The 20227-nt window shown below is 34.6% G+C and overlaps 1 protein-coding gene across 5 annotated transcripts in view; it reads right to left on the bottom strand.

Moving 5' to 3' along the window:
- The window catches only part of GALC (galactosylceramidase), a 61038-nt gene that overhangs the window by 25452 nt on the left and 15359 nt on the right, over positions 1-20227 (bottom strand). For 3 of the 5 annotated variants that reach the window (XR_013826959.1, XM_079912145.1, XM_079912147.1), the window contains exons 2-8: positions 18352-18420; positions 18028-18091; positions 16346-16459; positions 14197-14336; positions 12269-12307; positions 8154-8284; positions 771-926 (exon numbers count right to left, since the gene is read on the bottom strand). Coding sequence is in view for 4 of the 5 variants with exons in the window: in XM_079912145.1 (XP_079768271.1) it covers positions 771-926; positions 8154-8284; positions 12269-12307; positions 14197-14336; positions 16346-16459; positions 18028-18091; positions 18352-18420 (713 nt within the window). In the remaining variant the exon portion in view is untranslated. The remainder of the gene's footprint in view (positions 1-770; positions 927-8153; positions 8285-12268; positions 12308-14196; positions 14337-16345; positions 16460-18027; positions 18092-18351; positions 18421-20227) is intronic. The other 2 variants (XM_079912146.1, XM_079912148.1) reach the window with 2 other exon arrangements.

Genomic DNA, 20227 nt, shown 5'->3' with positions numbered 1-20227 from the left:
ACTTTGAAAAATCAAGTATTGGATGCATCTAAATATTTTTAATGGTGAATCATATAATAAAAAATACAAATGTATATGAGGTGTACAGTTTTACTGACGAATGGTGTAACCAGAAGATGAATCATGACCTACCAGTACCAGACATGTCACAAATGTGAGTCAAATACAAATAAAGGCTTTATCCATACTTGCTTTCCTTTTGACGGTCAGCATTCTAAATGCCCCAGTTTCAAGACATAATTTTATGAACTTCACTCTGAGCTGTTGCAAAGTTTTACAAATGAGAACTTTTAGAGTCAGACTGCCAGGGTTCAAATGATGGTGTAGGCAAATAGGGTAAGGGTTCCCCAGAGGAAGAGAACCAGACATAACTTTCTTGACATAAGAGAAGCCATTTTAGGCCTAAGCCATTTTGTGATCTAAGCCTGACCACAATGCTTGCCCTTACAGAACAGTCTCAGTAGTAAGTGATTTTAAGGGAATAAAAGAACATAAGAACAAACAGCTATTATCAGGCCAGGGAGATAACTTAACCATATCTGAGACAATATATCAGACCCCAAATAAGCTCTATTACTTGCAGCTTCTTGCTTTTTTTTTTTTTTTTTTTTGAGTTGACACAGCTTAGGTATAGATGAAGGAAATAAGGCAAATGTTTAAAATCATTGCATTTAGGTTGTGAGACTACGGAAGTCCATTGTACTTTTTTCTACTTATCGTGTTTTGAAATTTTTCAAAATAAAAACCTTTAAAAGTTTCTAATAACTTACGCAGTCATGTAGCCATTGATATAATTCTGATTCAATATGCGACCCCAGCAGCCTGCACCCACATCACTATTTAAAGTGCTAAAATCTTCAGAAGACCAAAGTTTCTTCTCAGTCAACCTAGCATCCTTTACTGTACGGGTCCCAGGGTAATGAGCTCTAGAAAAGAAAGGGTGGGAGAAAATGTAAAAAGGCCAGAACATGGCACTTATATCTATTTATTGAGTGAATAAAAATACACATCTTCTCCAAGATTTCTATTTTAAAATAATGGGCAGCTTCCAGGTTGCTGTCAGACTGTAAGCATCCTCTTCCCACCCTGTGTCTCAGAACACCCTTAGAATGAGATAAACCTATAACACACAGAATGGGAAGGAAGATAGCAATGGATGAGAAATTTCTTTCTGGAAACCATAACATGGAGGGAAGGATGTTGACAGGTAGAGGCAGCAGAAGAGACCTAGAACACTCCAAAGATGAATGAGGTGGAGACAGGATTCAGACTTCCCAGGGGAAACAGAGAGCTTGGACAGTAGGAAGGAAGGAGTAAGAAAGAAACGAAAAATAAGACTAATGGGTCTATTATGTAATGTAGTATATCCTCCCCTGCTCCCACTCCTCGTAGACAGAGAGGCATTTATTGTTTATTCCCAGGCAAAAACAAAAACACTAAAACAAAAATGCACAGAGAATTCTTCTTTGAATAACAAGAATAAATCTTGGGAAAACTAGAAGTTATTATCCCAGAGCAGTGTGGTTCTCAACTTGAATGCTTTTTGCCTGGTGGAGAAGGCAGGGCAGGGCAGGATTTGCTACTGGCATCTACTGAGTAGAGGCCAGAGATACTGCTAAACATCCTGTAACACCGTGACAGGTCCCAACAACAAAGGATTGTCCGGTGAAAAGTATCAGTAGTGCAGAGGTTGAGAAACCCTGCCCCAGACTAATGAACCCCTCTCTTGTTCTAGCATTTGAGAGGAGTCAGCCTAAATATAAATGTATATTTATTGTTCTAAGAGTAAAATACTGCCATAATGATGATTGTGGAAGTGACTGATTATTGAATATAAAAACAATTAAGAAATTTCAAATGGAAAATAGAAAACAGACCACCAGTTAGTATAAGAATTAGAGAGCACATGAACCAAATAACTTTAGGGACAAGAATGTATACTTTCTAGGCCAACAACTATTTACAAATAAATTAACAATAATACAAGCAGAATAACAGAGATTGGATTATATCATAATTCTAATCTTTGTGGTTTGGTGTAGTAGTATTCATAACATGAAAAGAATGATTGTGAAAACCTTTAGTTTTTACTTATTTAATTCCATTTAGATCATGAATCTTTTAAGAAAAAAATATCCTACTTGGGAATTAATTATACTAGTAAAGACGAATTAAGGCACAACATTAATTTGGCATTCCAGGATTTTATAAGGAAGAAATGGATAAATAATAAAGAATATAAAGAATTAGGGAAAAAATGAGATTCCACCAAGGTTTTGTTGAGTCACTGAACTCAGTTGAAAACAGGCATCTATTCAGTATTGTAAACATATACAACAGAGACCCCAAGAGCAAGCCAGCACCTAACAGGGTTAAGAAATTATTGTTCTGGTACTACAATTCCCAACTTGGATAATCTGACTATTGTTCTTTGAAATTATATAATTTTAATAAACTTTTACATTTTAGATTTATTCTATATCCCAGAACTTCATTCTATGGTCATGATATTTGATTTTGACACCTCAACCAAATACTATTTTTAAGACTCATCTAGTTATCACTCAGCCAAATGTACATTTGGTGTGTCTCTGGTAAAAAGTGCTTATATAAAAAAAATAGCCTGGAAAATAATATGCTATCATGTTATTAATGATCTCGAGATATTAAGATTTTGAGTAAGATTTTGAGTTCTAACTCTATGGCTTTCTACATTTTCCAAATTTTCTATAATGAGCATGCACTATTTTTAAATAAAAAAGTATCTCTTTTAAAGTTACAGAAATAGGTATCATATCCCTCATTCAAAAAACAATGAAACTGTTACATTTTAAACCTGATTGATTTATCAAATGATCTGAGAAAAGAGGGGCAGAACTGATACTAAAATCCAGGTCTCTCCCAATGTCCAGATCCATAGTTCAACAAAATGTATAAGTTCTTTAAGAATATAATTTTTTAAATGCATATAATTAGGCAAAAACATCTCTATCATTTCATGGCATGATTTTTCAAACTTTAAATGACAAGATTAAGATCAATGAAAGTAAACCAAGGTTTATCCTAACAGAAAAATATATGTGTATTAAAAGAAAAATAGAACTTATGAATGAGGTGGACCATGGTAGCCCACTTTCTGAAACTCCCCCAGTACTCCTCCTGAAACCAAACAGACCAACCTGATGACAGAAAGTAAAAACCCACAGACAATATCCGCATCAAATCTAGGTGACAGGGAATCCCCAGGAGCCTTGCAGCATCAGGACTGGCCAGGATCAACAGACAGAATATGGAAACAGTGGAAGTGAAAGGGGACTAACAGGTACTCACCGCCCCCCAGCAGCAGACTCTATCCTGAATGGAAGAATTGAGAACAACTGGCTAAAGTGAAAATGTCTTTACAGGCTTGAAATTGGGGCCAAGTGCCAAAAACGGTAAATTCACTAAGAGATCAAACACAATACTGTGACAGTTTAAACCAGATTTGTCCAATAGAAATACAATGTGAAGTGTACAGATAACTTTACATCTTCCAGTAGCTACATTTTTTAAAAAGCAGAAGAGAAATTTTAATTATATACTGTTTAACCCAATATATCCAAAATATTGTCACTCAACATAAAATCAATATAAAAATTATTAATAACTTACTTTTTTATATTACATCTCTAAAATCCAGTGCATACTTTACACTTATAACATACCTAAATTCAGACTAGCCATATTTCAAGTGCTCCATAAACACAAGTGGCTAGTGGTTACCATATTGGGCAATACAAGCTTAAACCCTTAACTATTTCAGAAATAGATAGCAAACAATCCTTTCTGCAACGGTAGAGTCTCAACATAAGAAGAAGCTGCTTAAATTAGAATCCAAATTGAATAAGACAGGAACACTTAGGATGAGGGAGAGACAACATTTACACAGTAGGGAGAATGGGGCCCAGAGGAAGCAGACCCCAGAAAGTACTGTAACTGCAAAACAAAAATCTGCAAACATAGAGCAGGTCAAGCACAACATGAATGGGGCAGGGAGGCATACTCTTTCTATGGAGATGGGAGCCACAGAATAAACATCTCCTGAACAAAATTCCATTGTACCGCAAGAGTCAAAAATTGGAAACAATCCAAATGACCTTTAACAAAGACTAGATGGATAAATTGTGTTATATTCCTACAATTGAATTCGAAACAGTAATTAAAATCAACATGACTTAATCTTATAAATATAGTGTTGACCAAAATAACAGATACTCTAAGATGCCATTTAAATAGTTTTTAAACAGGAAAAATTAGTCTATGATGATAGAGGTCAGATTAGTAGTTGCCTTTGGTGCAAAATGAGAGGCTACTGCTTAGAAAGATTTCCAAGAGGAGAGCTTCACAGATACTGATAATTTTCTATTCCCTGACCTAGGTGGTACTTGTATAGGTATGTTCACTTTACGATAATTCATTAAGATATACTCTTATGATCTTCTATATGTATGTATGTATGTGTGTTTGTATGTTATACTTAATAATTTGTAAGGAAATGAAATTATTAGACAACAGAGGTATGTAAAACTAAAGTGAGAGAATTACAGAATAATTATTTTAAAAAGAAAAAGCATTTTAGAAATGAAGACTAAAGTAGAAGGAACACAGATTAGACACTGTCTAATAAATAAAGAGATAAAAAAAATTGAGAGAAATATAGAATAAAGACAATATGCAAAGGAGATCCAATATGTGTAACTGGGCTTTCTACAAAGAAAACCAAAGTAATGGAGCAGGATGATTATTTAAATTAAGATTTAAGTAAAACTTACTGAAAAAAGAAAATACTGAAATATAGATATTCAAAGGGTGTACAATACTTACTGGGAAATGGTAAACAGTATAAAAGTACTAGACTCTAAAGTTAAGGAGAAATATACTTTGGACATACCAGAATTATGCCAAGTCATTTATAAGAAAAAATAAGTCTGGCATCAGAATTCTCAACAGCAACATTTTATGTAAGTAACCAACGGAGCAAATTTTATGATACTCAAGAATTAAGAAAATATGAGTCAAGGATTTTATACCCAGCCAAACTGTCCTTTGAGTCTAAGGCCACAGATATATAGTAATAAACATGTAAAAGTTCAAGAAATATTGTTTCCATTAGCACTTTCTGAGAAATATAGCAGATATTAAGCTTCTGACACTCAAGAGACTAAAGGAGATACTTCAGCAAAAGACTTACAGGTGAGCACTGAATATGCTTAACAGTAGAGCTTGACTAAAAGAAAGGGTAATTAAATAGTATATAAACATTACATTTTCTAATAATGTATAACTAATATAGTTGACACAAAATAAGAGGAAAGAAAGTGAAATGTAAACTACGTTTGCCAGTTAGCTGGGAGTAAAAGATTACAACTTGCAGCTGACAAATCAAGATCATACAAGCTTATGCTCATGTAAGAGCACAAAGATTAAGAAACTCTGGTAATTAAAATTCCATTGTAGGAGAGAGGGGGAGGAAGAAGTGGTTATAAAATAATTTTAATATTAATTACAGTAAACAACTAGACAATATCTAAATAGAGAGAGAACCAAGATTATTAATATAGAGCAGATCTCAACTTCAGCACTATTGATATTTTGGCTGGATAATTCTTTGTTGTGGGGGAGTTATCCTGTGCATTGGAGGATGCTGAGAAGCAACCCTGGCCCCCCACCCATCAGATGCCAGTAGCACCTACGCCAGTGACAGTCAAAAATATTTTCAGTTATTGACAAATGTTCTGTAGGAGGCAAAATTATCCCCAGTTGAGAGCCACTGGTATAAAGGTATCAGCATAAATGTAATCAATAGAATCAAAACTTGTTAAATAACAAAAAAGACACTTCATTTTAAAAGAGCAAAGAAAACAAATCACATAGCAAAAGAATGTGTGTGGGGGGTGTATTATATATATAAATATAAATATATATATATATATATATATATTTATATATATATATATAGTACAAATCATTAAATGAAAAACACAGTAGAAAAGAAAACAAAACCTTCAGGTATATCAATAAATATAAATGAGTTAAACTCACTAAAATATGGAGATTTTCAGAACAAAATCTAAACCTATGCTATATGCAGCATCACACCTAAAACAAAATTACCTTGAAAGGTAAAGAATAAAAGTATGGGCAAAGATTCTATCAGGCAAATACAAATGAAAAAAAAAAAGGCAGAGTTCTCTCTTAGTTACATGCAAAGCGAAATTCAACCAAGAAGCATAATATGAGACAAAGAATGACTTTTTCTAATAATAATTTACAAACCATAATAAAGATAAAACATTACTAATACCTATGTACCAAATAACACAGCAACAACTTTCAAACAGCAGAAATTTCATGAGATTGAAAGGAAAAATAGAAACTCACTAATAAGAGGAAACTAACACTCTTAGTAACCTTGGATAGTTTAAGTGAACAGAATAATTAGAATACAGAATAGTGAAACAATGCAATCAGTAAGGTGGATAATATACACTCAGTTCTCGTATCCTGATAGAAAATATACCCTAATAAGATAAAAAGAAGACCTTGGGAAAGTTTATGAAAAAAATTAAATAATACATTCAGCATTAAATGACCATAATGCAGTAAATTAGAAAATAATGATAAAAAAAACAGACTCTATGAGATAGATCTAAAGCAGCACTCAAAGGAGAATTCATTGCATAAGATACCAACATCAATAAAGTGAAACCCACACTTTCATTTATTTTTTCCTAGCCAAATATATTCAAGATCAACACAACTTTTTTCCCTCAAGATTTGACCTATTTATGCAAGTTTTAATGATAAAGGCAAAAATTACATTCTAATTTCAATGTATAAAATATTAAAATACATTTTACTTTTCTTGCCAAAAATAAATAAATAAATAAGCCTAAATCTAATCTAATCACGCCTCTATAAATTTCTAACAAGAAACAGGATAGATGAGCATTTTAAACTTAACTACAAAGATGAAATCAGTAAAATCCACACTGTGAGAAGCTTTACAGGACAAACAATCCAGTTTCTTCAACAAATGAAAGGAAAAAAAAGAGATGGAGAAAGAACCAAAAAATTAGAAGAGACTTAGATATCAACTAATCATAATGTATGAATCTAAATTGGATCCAGATTCAATCAAATAAAACTATAAAATAACAATAACAGATATTTGATAATATCAAGAAACCATCACATAGTTTCTTGTGATAATGGTATTATTTATGGTGAAATGAAAGAGTTTTTATCTTGAGAGATAAATGGTAAAGTTTTTATGGAAGAAATAATATAATGTCTGGGATTTGCTTCAAAATAATGTGAGGAGGAAGAAAAGAGGAATGGATAGGCATGTGAATGGAGAATTGTTCATGGGTTCATAGTTATGTAGGCTGAATGTTGGGAACATGAATATCCACCATATTATTCTGACTACTTTTGTGCACATTGAAAATTCTTCGTTAAAAAAAAAAGCACACGTAGTTCAAGCAGAGCCTTCACACTGAATAAAGAACAAACTCCACATATATATGTATTCTATTTTTCAAATGTTTATATACATTATCATGATAGACAAAATTCAAATACACTTAAAAAAAAAAAAATACTGCTGGAACCCAGTGAGGTCAAGGCCCCAAAGGCTGAAAGGCAGAACTGGACTAAGGAGCAGGGTCAAAGCCATACTGATAAGGATATGTGACAAAAGTCACGGTCAGTGATCATATCATACCATTTACCTAAGTGTTCATGAACGCCCAAGCACAGGAAGTCTGAGGGTTAGGAACTAATTTCACAGCACTGCCTTTATAATGTCTAAAATGTAAACACTACTCTGCCCCTTAATCTAAACAAAGCCATGTTTTATTACTCCAAACATTAAAACAATATTTTAAGTTACCAGTACATTATTCCATTGTCATAGAAAGATTCCCAAAGTATATACATTTCAAAGAAAAAAGGAATGAAATATCATTTATACATGCTTTGGTTAAATAAATACAAGAAAGCTACCTTCTGAAAATATAATCAAATGGGGAGAAGCAGGCAAAAACAAAGGCACAGTCAATATCCACAGCAAGCAGTCAGAAACTTAGTTTTCAAAGTAAAACATTCCTTACCCTATGACATCAATCACCCTCAAGAGCTCAGAGTCAACCAGCATAGAAGCAGAAATGGGCTCCCAGAGATTATCACTCGCTATGATTTTCACTTGCTGGAGACCTTGATAGTTCAGCATTCTTCTTAACACCTTTCAGAGAGAGAAGCAGAACATAGGAAAGGTTAAAAATGAGTTTTCAGCGGCTGAATTACAATGAAGAAAGCTAAAATGTCTTCAAACTCAGCATCCTGGATGATAGTGTCAATATTATTTCTCAATAGAAATGTGCCCCGTGTGGGGGGAAAAAAGCATTATCACTAAGATAATCCACTTCATGGGAATGTAAGGAGAAAAAAAAAAAAACGAAGAGGTAAAAATGTTTTAGAGGGATTTTCCCTCTGAATTTAAAATTATGTTTAGCCATAGAAAATTTGGGTGCAAGGGTGGAAATATTTTTTTAAAAATCAGAGCAGTACTACCCACAAAAAAACCACTATTACCCTGGTATGCATTCTTTCATGAATTCTCTTACGCAGACACAATAAATTAGGATCAAATTAAATACACCATTTGGTAAATAAAATGCTTTAACTTAGTTTATTTTGAGTATTTTCCAATGTCTTTAAATATTCTGCCATTACTGAAAAGATTACAGTTCTTAGTATTTTGTACCACACTAGAAGTAGAAATAAGAAATATTCTGCTGTTACCCTCAAGTCTTTAATAGGTATACACAGGACAGGCAATAAAATCTGCCTGTAGGACTATCTACCCACCAGATTAAAAGTAACAAGCTAACTGTAACAGGAAATAAATGAACAAAGCACAGAGTGCCTACTCTGGTATTTAGTTCTGTATCTGGGCCCCATGAGGACTCTAAAAAAAGCACAAGATGGGGTCCTCACCGTTAGGTGGCAAACACACTCACCAGGACACTAAAACTAACAGAATGTCCTAGAAAATCAGAGAGTAGCGTATACTGAAATGTATAGATTGCCAAAATATAAAACAAGACAAGAGAAAAGACATTATTTCACCTAGGAGAAGGAGGTTCAGATTTCAAAACAGAACTAGTTTTGTTTTGTTTTTAAATAGATCTTTATTGGAGTATAATTGCTTCACAATACCGTGTTAGTTTCAAAACAGAAGTAGTTCTTGATGAATGGGGATGCATAAACCCACTGCTATACCCCCAAGCACTCTGAACTGTCAGGTTCATAGTAGCAGGTGCTCAATAAACATTGGTTGAATTAATTAAGATAAGAAAGAACAAAGATTTTCACAAGTTCTCTTTTCACTTTCTAGCTTTTCTGAACTAAAGAAATTTCCAATTAATGTGCTCTTTTAGGAGGCAAATAATGAATCAATTCCACTCTGGAAGAAATCTGAACAGATCCTTAATAGTAAATAAAGACCAACTTTCAAGATTCAGTAGGATTGAGACTCCCAAGCTCTCTATTAGGAGACCAATCTTGAGTTTCATCACCCTGAAATTCTTTCTTATTCTTACAGAGAGGAAGGAGAACAACTTAGTTAGTCACATTTGCATTTATCGCAATATTATATCTAGTTTTTCTAGTGCTATTCCTAGACCATCACCTATAAGATTGCTTACTTTTAAGTAAGTATATATTCAAATAATACTCCAAACTATACAAGCCTATAAGCTATGTTTTATAATAGATTGCCAAAATCAGTATGAATAGCAGCATTCTTTGAGCAAAGTTTTATCTAATGTATTCCAAATGTTTTTGCTGTGGAACCCATCCCTTTCTGCCCTAAAAAGCCTAGATAGAAACCCTACCTATAAGAGAAATGAAAAGGAAGCTGTTCTGATTGGACTGAATGAGAGTCCAGAGACTCACACATCCATTTCCATCCACCACCCTCAGATTCTAGATGGGATTTTCCAGACACAATTTTAAAACATCACTGAAAACCGGAGTAAATCATAAATACAATGTAAATAGCAAAAATAAAAGAAATAATAGCCTTGCCACCTTTACATACATTGCTTGTTTGTAATGTATTTATTTCTACTCTTAAAAACAAATCCTCATTATTTCCAGGGGCCATCTTATTATACTATACGGAATATATATTCATTAAGCTTATCGAACCTGAACACCTACATTCATCTGCCATTATTGAACCCTTTCAATAGGCATTTTAACAAACAGGACACAGATTCCAATAAAATCTTGCTACAAAAATGGCAAATGCAAACTAAAAGTTATTTCCTGAGACATGTTACTGCAGGTAAACTAAAGTTTCAGGGAAAAGGAAATGAAGTCTGAACTGTTTGAAACACTGATGATGAGCCTTAGAACAGGAATTACAGTCTTTCAAATCAGGTAAGCTGAAATAGAATGCAATGGAATCAGCAACAGACTCTTAATAGTAAAAAAATAAATAAATAAAATAAAATAACCACCTTAGTTGCAGACCATTAGTTTAAAGGGAAACTAAATTCTAATGCTTCTAATGCTTCCATCAAATGAACACAATTAAAGAGACATGTATAATCCCAAGGAGAAAAAAAAAACTATGAAATGTCAAATTTGGGAAGATGAAAGTCCATGACTGCAGCAACATGGTCCACCTGACTATAGGGTTACACAGGACACAGCCACTAACTTGGCTTCTGCTCTGTCCCCCTGCTGCTCTCATCAGACCTACCTGCACTCACAGCAGTCATAACTTTCCATGAACAACTCTTGTGCTTCAATCTTACACTAGTTCCACTGTCCCACCTCCACACCACCACACTCTCATCATTTCACTGGTAATGCCTACAGCATGGAGTTAACTTTGAGTTACCTGGCTCTGGCTGCATTCAGTCCTCTAAATCTATACCTTCTCCTCCCCACAACTAGTGATTAAATTGTGCCGTTACTGCAGTGAACATAATGGCCTACTGATGGCTCAGTGCCCCCACTTGTCTAATCCATCTTTCTCCACTTGCTCTTCCCCCAAATCCCTTTACCTCCCAGTCTTCACTTCTTCTCAAAGGCATGGCCCTGCCTTAGCAACTTGGGGAGTTCCTATCTATCCCACTTTGAAGATTCCAACTAGTCTTCCAACAGACTTCCCAAATCCACTCATGCAGAGGTGTCACCTCCTCTCTGTACCTTCTGACAACACTGTGCATTATTGTGCCAAAGAAATTATAGCTGATATCTTAGTTGTTCATATGGGACTCTACAGTCCCCAGATGTTAACTCTTTTGGGGAAGAAACAGTACTTTTTATCCTTGTATTCCAAGCATGTACACAATGCCTGACAAACTAGGTGTTGAGTAAATGCTTCCTGGCAGACTGAATGAATAAATAAATGAAAGAAATTTAGTGGATATTACCTGCTTAAAAACATAAGACACTCAATTTAAAGAAAAAAAATTTTTAAACTGAAAGAAAATATAACCACAAAATTATATTTCTTGGAGAAAAGACACATAAAACAAGACAAATATACCCATAAAGTAAACTAAAGTATATCTCCACCTGAAAAGTTAAACTGCCATTTGTTTTCCAATGACAGAAGGAGTTATTATTCTCAGATTTTCCTTTTCTGAAAAATAGAAATAATAGGAGTTACCTCATAAAGGAGGTAGTAAGAATTAAATAGAGATAAATATTTAGGAAAAGTGGCTCAAAAAGTAACACACTTTGCAAATGTTAGTTGCTACCTATTTGCTAATCACAAATAGAAACATCTATCTAACACACTCCAATATAATAGGCATTCCAAAGAAAACAAGAATGAGATTATATACTATAAATTTTGATATATGACGGTGAAAGAAAAATCTACATTTCTTGAAGTCCTAAAAATCTAAAATGATACAATTGTTTTTATAGCGATTATCATAATTCCACAAATAATGAATATTTAAGTAGGAAAACTCAACACAACTCTACAGACAAAGGCAATTTGGGGCATAGAGGGAATTACATATGCCTTAATCAGGAATATAAATATTATTAACATTTTGCTTGAATTTTATGTTATAACTAGCAAAATAAATAACTGTGCTATAAAAAATATGGTGTTCCTACTACTAATTTCCGTGGAACCATAAAGGAATTTTTCACTAATAAGTTAAAGATAAAAAGACTTTAAAGTTGTACAGACCTTGATATAATTGATGTCAAATGCCCTCTCATTCCAAATCTGCAAAACAGAAAGTCAAAATGTCAGAATTGAAAGTTTTTGTGTCAGAAAGCAAATTTATCATTAATATTAACCTTTCTCCATTAATATTATCTCTCATCATCTTTCTTATCATCTGAAAATCCATTTTTCTTACTTAAGGGAATGTCCTGTTATTAAATTTATAGATATTTATAAGACAACATAATTTTTAATTAAAATATTATTTTTAAAAACCTTAAAATATTTGGTGGGTATTTTTCAAAAAGTCACCTAATTCCAGAGATTTCTAAAAATGGAATATCCATTGAATCATTCAACAAAGATTGACAAGGCAATGTATGCCGAGGACTATAGCAGGCACTGGAGACCTAACAGACACAGGATTGTTGTAATAATTCTTATAAGATCCCTACACACACACCCCAAAGCCAAGTATTAATAAGGACAATGTACAGGAGTAATTTTTTTAGTGCACACAGAGAATCACAACGATGTGCTACATAACAAAAGCAAACTCTTAATGAAGACAGATAAATGGAACATGCACAAATCTCTCAGGCTTAGAATCATGTAGCAGGAGGTTTTAGAGTTAAAAGAGAACTTCCACGACTTTCAGTTTGTAGCTGAGAGATGGGCCTAGCCTCCAGGTACTCTTTTCAGCCTCCAGTGATACTGGAAAGTGTTCTTATCAAAGAAGCTTCCTCACCATAGCTTGTGATTATCAAGAGTCTAAAAGAGATGTGAATAACCCATTATTTACCAGAAACATTTTCTAAGTGTGACTTTACCATAACAGAATGCTGTTTGACCCAAAACTACATTTAGTTTCACTATGGGTTAAACATACCCTGACATTTAAGAAAGTTCTCAAACAATTTTGTTGTAATCTGGGGAAGGATAACAAAAACAAGTATATTGATTCTGGCTTCCTAGAGCCCTTGGCTCATCCTCATGTCCTATATCATGTCCTGTGATACTGTAGTTTATCTGTTCCAGTGTCTGCCTCTCTCACTGAACTCCTCAAGAGCTTATTAATCTTGGTATCCCTAAAACATAATAGTCACAATGCCTCAACACAGTAGAAGCTCAATAACTGCTTGCTAATTGCATGAAAACTTTTAAAATCAGTTTTGACAGACAGCATATTAACAAGCAAAAGTGTATAGAGACCCACTATGAGTGTGTGTGAGGCTCTATGGGGTACAGTGCAGGGTGACGTATCCCTCCAGCCTGCCAACAGACCGGCTAGAAACACAAGGTAACATGTTTTACATTTTTAAATCATTAAAAGGTGTTAAATAACGGTTTAGGAAAAGGGTAGGCAGATTTCTGCCAGCTTGCCAAATCTGGCCCACCATTTGTACTTTTTACAGCCTGAAAGCTAAAAATGGATTTTAACAGTTTTAAGTGGTTACATTTTAAATGATTATATAATTACCTACATAATATCCTTAATATTGCCTTTTGATCCACAAAGCCTAAAATATTTACCCTCTGGCCCTTTAAGAAGAAGTCGGCCACCCTCTGGTTTAGGACCACGGAAGACTCATGGAGCAAAATGAGATTAATCATTCATTAAACTATATAGTAAACACAATATTGTTGTAAGAACTAGAGAAACTAGGGAAAGCTTGGAAGAAGGAGAATTTGACCTGGGGTAGTACCAATAACAAAAACAAAGAAATAGTTCCGGGAGGCATATACTAACTACAGTTTTCTAAAGTGGGAAGAATTTGGATGGGCAGAGAGAAAGAATAAATGGTGACACGTAGTTAATTTGTTAATAGACACCAATAGAACAAATTAGTCTCATGACACAAAGTAGGCAACAAAGTGCCACAAATTACTTTAAAAATTATAAATAAATGTCCAAAGGTTAATCATGTTCTAAAAAATATATTACTAACTCCGATATAATCAATGTCCAGATCATGATAATGCTTGGCGCCCACAATCCAACTCACGACATAGTAGGCAGTCAGCTGAAGATTTACATAAGGCCAGTTGAAACCTTTCCCCAGCCATCCAGGGAACGACCATGGCAGCCCTGCAGAGAGGAAGAGGCAAAGTTGGAGTAGGTATAAGAGTGCTGGCACTATTAAAAACAAAGCAAAATAAATCAAAAAGAACAAACACAGGCTAAGCAAAGAGCCAATAAAGATCTGACTAAAGGAAAGATTACACATCATGCACAAATTCTCAAAATCCCTTCCAGTTTATGAACACAGTAATTCCTTATTGACCCCGAGAGTCAGGTTCCATAATTCCAAATGCTCTTTCAAGAAAAACAAATAAAAACAAACAAAAACAAACACCTCTCTCAATGATACTTACCAATATAAAGAAATGTAACCTACAATTTAATTTAACTTCCACACCTCCTGCTAAAAAGATATACAATGTTCAATTTTTGTTCTCTAAGGTCAAATCAAAGAGTTTTGAAAGGCTTATGCTTAACTATTTCTATGAGGTAAGTACAATACAAATTCCTTATTCACTAGTACATCTTCTTACAACCTGAAGCTATTTAAAGACTAATTAGTCAGGTAATCAAATTTAACAAAACTAGTTTGTCCTATGTCAATACAAATGCCATTGACTCAATAGGGAAATATACCTTTGTTACACGATATAGAACAAATAATCCACATTCTTCCAATACCCCAGTTATTATTAATCAAAAAAAAAAATGAGAAGAGTAGAGAAGCACTAATTAAGATTCTAAATCCTAATTCTCTTACTAATATATTAATATTAAAATAAGGTCAACATTAAGTTCCTTAACTGTTAATATATATTACCAATCTAGTTCACCACTGAAAAAAATTAAAATCAAAGTGACAAAATGCTTATTTTTCTAAACTCTAGAAGAATGCCTAAGTGTATCCAAATAATAAATGTGACATTAAAATAATGGAATGTTTTAAAACAATGAAATGCCAAATACATTCTGAAGGCCCACCATGTGAAGTCTTTGTTAGGACATGGTTCAGCATGCCAGATTTTCTGCATTTAAATTAGAACTGACCTTGAAAACAGCACAATGGGCAAGTATGTGCTGAAGTCAATGATGCTTTTTACTGCTCAAAACATTTCTGGAATCTCTTACAAAAGTCCATTTAGAAAGAACACACTGACCTCCACATTTTTTTTTTAATTTAGAAAAACTTAGGCTTGTCCTTTAATTAGATGGTTGAAAATGACTTTTAAAATAACTTGAAATTAAGTCCTATAAAATGGATCTCAACTCATGTAATTTAGCCTGAATGTATAAGCCTGTTTAAAAAAATCAAATTCATTTCAAATGATAAAAGTATGTCACCACTGTGTATGTTTGAAATCTTTTATAGGTCTGTGCACTGCTACAGGAGAACAGTGCGAGGAGTACAGTCCCATTTAAGAAGCCATCCTGCCGCTAGAATCTAAGCTCCACGAGGACAGGAACTGGGGCCTGGATTGTTCTAGGCATCCCCAGTGCCTAGAACAGTGACCACCACATCCTCGAGGTTCAAAACAAACACACATACAAACCAAAAAAAACTTTTGTATGTACCTCATCTAGAAATGGGGTCTACTACTGCATGTAGCACACAATTTTTGCAAATAGTTGGGATATACTGCTGCATACAGTATACAATTTTATAAATGGTATTGCCCTTTTACAAATTTTGATGAGAAATTTTGTTGAGGAAATTAGTATAGCACCACAAAAAAAAGAAAAAAAAATCGAAAACAACAGAATAAGATTCTCAACCTGATTTTGACATTTACTAATTTTCTGACCTTAAGTCAGTGGTATAAGCTCTCTAAGCCTCCACTGCTTCTGTAAAATGAGAAGAGTAGTGTCTTACTCCAGAGGTATGATAAATATCAGACACAATATATATGAGCAAAGAAGGAAGCATGCCTGGCACATGCTTTGCTGCTGGTAGCATACTGGTAGTATTAACAACATTATTAATACTACAGTATTAATAGATACTCCACACACATGATTCAGAATTTAAAAATTAAAGGAAAACAGACTACAAAAGTACATCAAACTTCACTTCTTACCCATGAGTGTGATCTTAGGGTTCCGCTTCTTAGCTTCCTTCATTAACCACCACTCATATCCTCGGAAATAATTCTCATCTAATGCATAGTGCATGTGGGAGGGCTCGGTGCCATCTGAATGGGAGAGAGCAAAACACAAAGGAAACTATCCGTTAATGGCACTTTGTAGGCCACTCTCCCCTACACACATACACACATTTCAGAGAAGTAGTATTCCAGATCCAATCCTGACGTAGGGCACATAAGAATAATCTTATATAACTTAAGGATGGATGATCAAAGCATATTATTTCATTTTTTCATTACCATAAGCAACATAAAGGTCTTAAATTATAAAATCACAGCTTTCTATTGTAAGCAGTGTTAAGAAAAGTGTTATCAACTCATATAATTGAAAATTCCTAGGACTATATTCTGCTGGGATTTGGTCTCTCTGGGGTTTTCAAATCCCTATGTCCACCTTTAAGCTCAGATCACCTCAGCTTCCAGCTTCTCAATCCTAGATGTGAATCCTGGGCTCCAAAGCCCCAATTTCCATACCCCAGGCCTTGAGCCTGTAACATGCCTTGTTAAATCAAGACAACAGAATTTTGAGAAAAAAGGAATGAGTACACTTTCCCACTGTAAGAAAATTCTATACTAACCTCTACAGGGTGTCAAGGTAGGTAAGTGACATCAGTCCTCATGTGTTACCACATTTCCAAACATCTGCCCTTGTTAAGAAAGGCCTCAGAAGGAGAGGGGCCCTAGCCCTTTTCTTCTTAAAGGTGAACATCAGAATTCACAAGAACTACCTGCTTCTGTATCTCTACCTCTAATTTAGCTTCAGCAAATGAAGGTGGCCAGTCATTATCACTTCTGCAAAATAGGGTTTGACAATAAAATGCATGTCTTTTATAATAGGTTGGGGATAGTCTTGTTATGGGATTTTCTTTTGTTTTTCATTTGCATTGTTTCTTTCAGCATGAATTAAATACCAATTCCACTACACAGATATATCTATTTAACAAAAGCCACTTCCAAGTCACTAACAGGTACATGGGTATATAGACAATACTCTAAGGTTCACTATAATGGAATCTAACTGATAAAAAATAAGTTATATACAATCATTGAGAGAATTTTCTTCTTCCTGAAAACCAGAGACCTATAAATTTTTTAACTGACTACATGTACTACACAAAGCCAAAATTATGACAATGAAGATTGAAAATTTAGTGGTTGAAAATGATTTTATTTTTAAAAGACAAAAAAGCTATATCTCTGAAATATCTCTGAAATTACTTATATTTTTGCCACATATTTTATTTAAAGCTAATAACATCTTACATATTTTATACATTGAAATCTTTCTTTTTTTAACTTCTCAGTAAAATTCCAAACTCTCCCTATGCTCTGTCTAGCAAATATTAGTTTATAAAAACTGTGGATTTGTTTACTACTTAGTACTTCAACTAAATAAGCAATCTAAAGTCCACAAGCTGCTTTGTATGGAAAAAATGCATATTTTGATATAATATTTTAAAAATAATTAGAATGAAGAAGGAACAATAAAGAACAATCTAAGCAGTAATCAACATCAAGAATGTTGGCATTCTTTATATTCTGAAACCACAGTCCGTAAGTTTAAATATAGGTTTAAATATTGGGGGAAAACGATGCCATTCCACAAATACTCCTACCTGTTGTCTGCCCATCACCACCTATTTCAACTTTTAGAATATGCAAAGAGGCACCGAAGTTCGGCTGGGGAAAGAAGTAACAATATTAACACTGTGATTCATTGTATGAAGGACAAAACACTTTAAGACAATTACTAATCACTGCCTTTGGTTTTGCAGATGAGAAAACCAAAGCAAAACTTCAAATAAACAGCAACTTATTCCAAAAGTAATTTGCCTAGTTTTTTAAAAACCAGAATGGTGAAGGTACTAAAGACTATTAGTGAAATTCACCACAGTTTCTAAGATATCACAGAAAGCATTAAATAATTATTTTTTCATTACCTTAAAGAGATAATCCAGTATTTGAGAACGATAGGGCTCTGGATAATTTACTAGAAGTCGGGAGGTTGCCTAAAAAATAAAGTTTTCAAAAGTATGAATAAAACAAATCCAATAATGAACACCTTTTCAGAGTGCTTATGCATGCCATCTAGCATGCCCATATTTAGCCAGCTCTTGGGCAGCGTTGAGCTGTGGAAAGTCATTTCCCAGGTTATCTGTTTGCCTGTCTTGGTTTTGCCCATCATCGGGCAAATACGGCTGTTGTCTGTCCCATAGCTAAAACATAGGTTCCAAGCAACAACCAGATTTCTCTTCTACTGAGATGAGGGTTGGCTGGGAGGTAAGCTTGCTAAGTCTATTGATGAATCTCATTATTACAAATTTATCTTGAGGACCTTGACTCACAAAGTGGTTTTTAGAAGAAATGAAGCAGTTTCTCTGTCTTAAGGCTGTTTGTCAACTACAACATCTGGGGGCCAGAATGGGAAAGATGAATCTCAGGTAATTTTTCCCCTCAACGTCTTGCAAGAAAATATTACAAGCAGCACTGCTTAAAGGAACCTCCACTCTCCTCATTCTTATTAGAGATTTATAGGTGCTACCTCTTGCTATTAAGAATGACCACAGAGTGATTCCCCAGGCCAGGCTGTACTAAGGAAACCTCACACAAGGAAACCTCACACAAGACTTTCCATCAGAATAGAAAGAGAGAGGTGGAAGATGCAGAAAATAACACTTGATCATACCTAAACCATGGCTGATGACTGCTTGAACAAAGAAATCACAAAATCAATAACCCACCAAGTATGTATACTTTGGGGGGCAACAGTAGCAAGGGGAATAAAGAGATAGGTTTTAACATGAAACAACCAACACCTTCCCAGGTGTATGCCAAGGGCAAGACTTGACTTCCATGGGGCTTGATGTTCTATTTTACTCTCATATATGCTACCACTGGTGTCTCAGCTCCTGCCACTGACACATAGTCCCATGGAGCTACTCTCCAGCCACTTCAAGCTCAACACATCCCCAACCAAACGTAGCACTTTTTCCTAAATCTGTTTCCTTCTCATGTATTTGCTATCTTAGTAAAGAATAACACCTGTCTGAGCCATAAATTTAGGAACACCCTTTCATCAAACTTTCCATCTATCTTCAGTCACCAAGACCTCCTTAATATCTCTCAAATCCATCCCCTCATCTTCAACCCCACTACCTTCCTAGGCTCTCCTCAATTATTAGAACAGCCTAAATGGTTTCAGGGTCTCCCATCTGCCTCCCCATATTTTATCTTCCATACTACTTGTCAGATTAATCTTCCCAAAACAAAAACCTAACCATGAAACTACTCTGTTTAAACATGCCAAGACTTCCCTCCCCCAAGAGCTTTCAGGATAAAGTTCAGATTGTTCAGTTTTATACCCAAATCCCTTAATTATTTGGATTCTAACTCTGACACTTTACCCCTTATCACTCTCACACCATCTATCTAGGTCTAACAAACTAATTTTTCTCTTTCTTCTGTCTGGAATGCATTCTACACCCTCATTTGGCCAAATCCAATTCAGCTTTCAGGTCAAACTCCACCTGTTCAAGGAAGAATACCTTCTGCTCCTCCCCATAAGTTTGACGTAAGTCAGGGGTCCCCAACTCCCAGGCCACAGACCGGTACAGTCGGTGGCCTATTAGGAACGGGGCCGCACGGCAGGAGGTGAGTGGAGGGCGAGCGAGCGAAGCTTCATCTATATTTACAGTCGCTCCCCATCGCTCTCATTACCGCTCGAGCTCCACCTCCTGTCAGCATTATGGTGAGTTGTATAATCACTTCATTATATATTACAATGTAATAATAATAGAAATAAAATGCACAATAAAT

Source organism: Stenella coeruleoalba (assembly GCF_951394435.1).
Source record: "Stenella coeruleoalba genome assembly, chromosome: 2".
Taxonomy (NCBI): domain Eukaryota; kingdom Metazoa; phylum Chordata; class Mammalia; order Artiodactyla; family Delphinidae; genus Stenella; species Stenella coeruleoalba.
The sequence above is the reverse complement of the archived record's forward strand: the minus strand, read 5'-3'. Positions and strand labels throughout refer to the sequence as shown.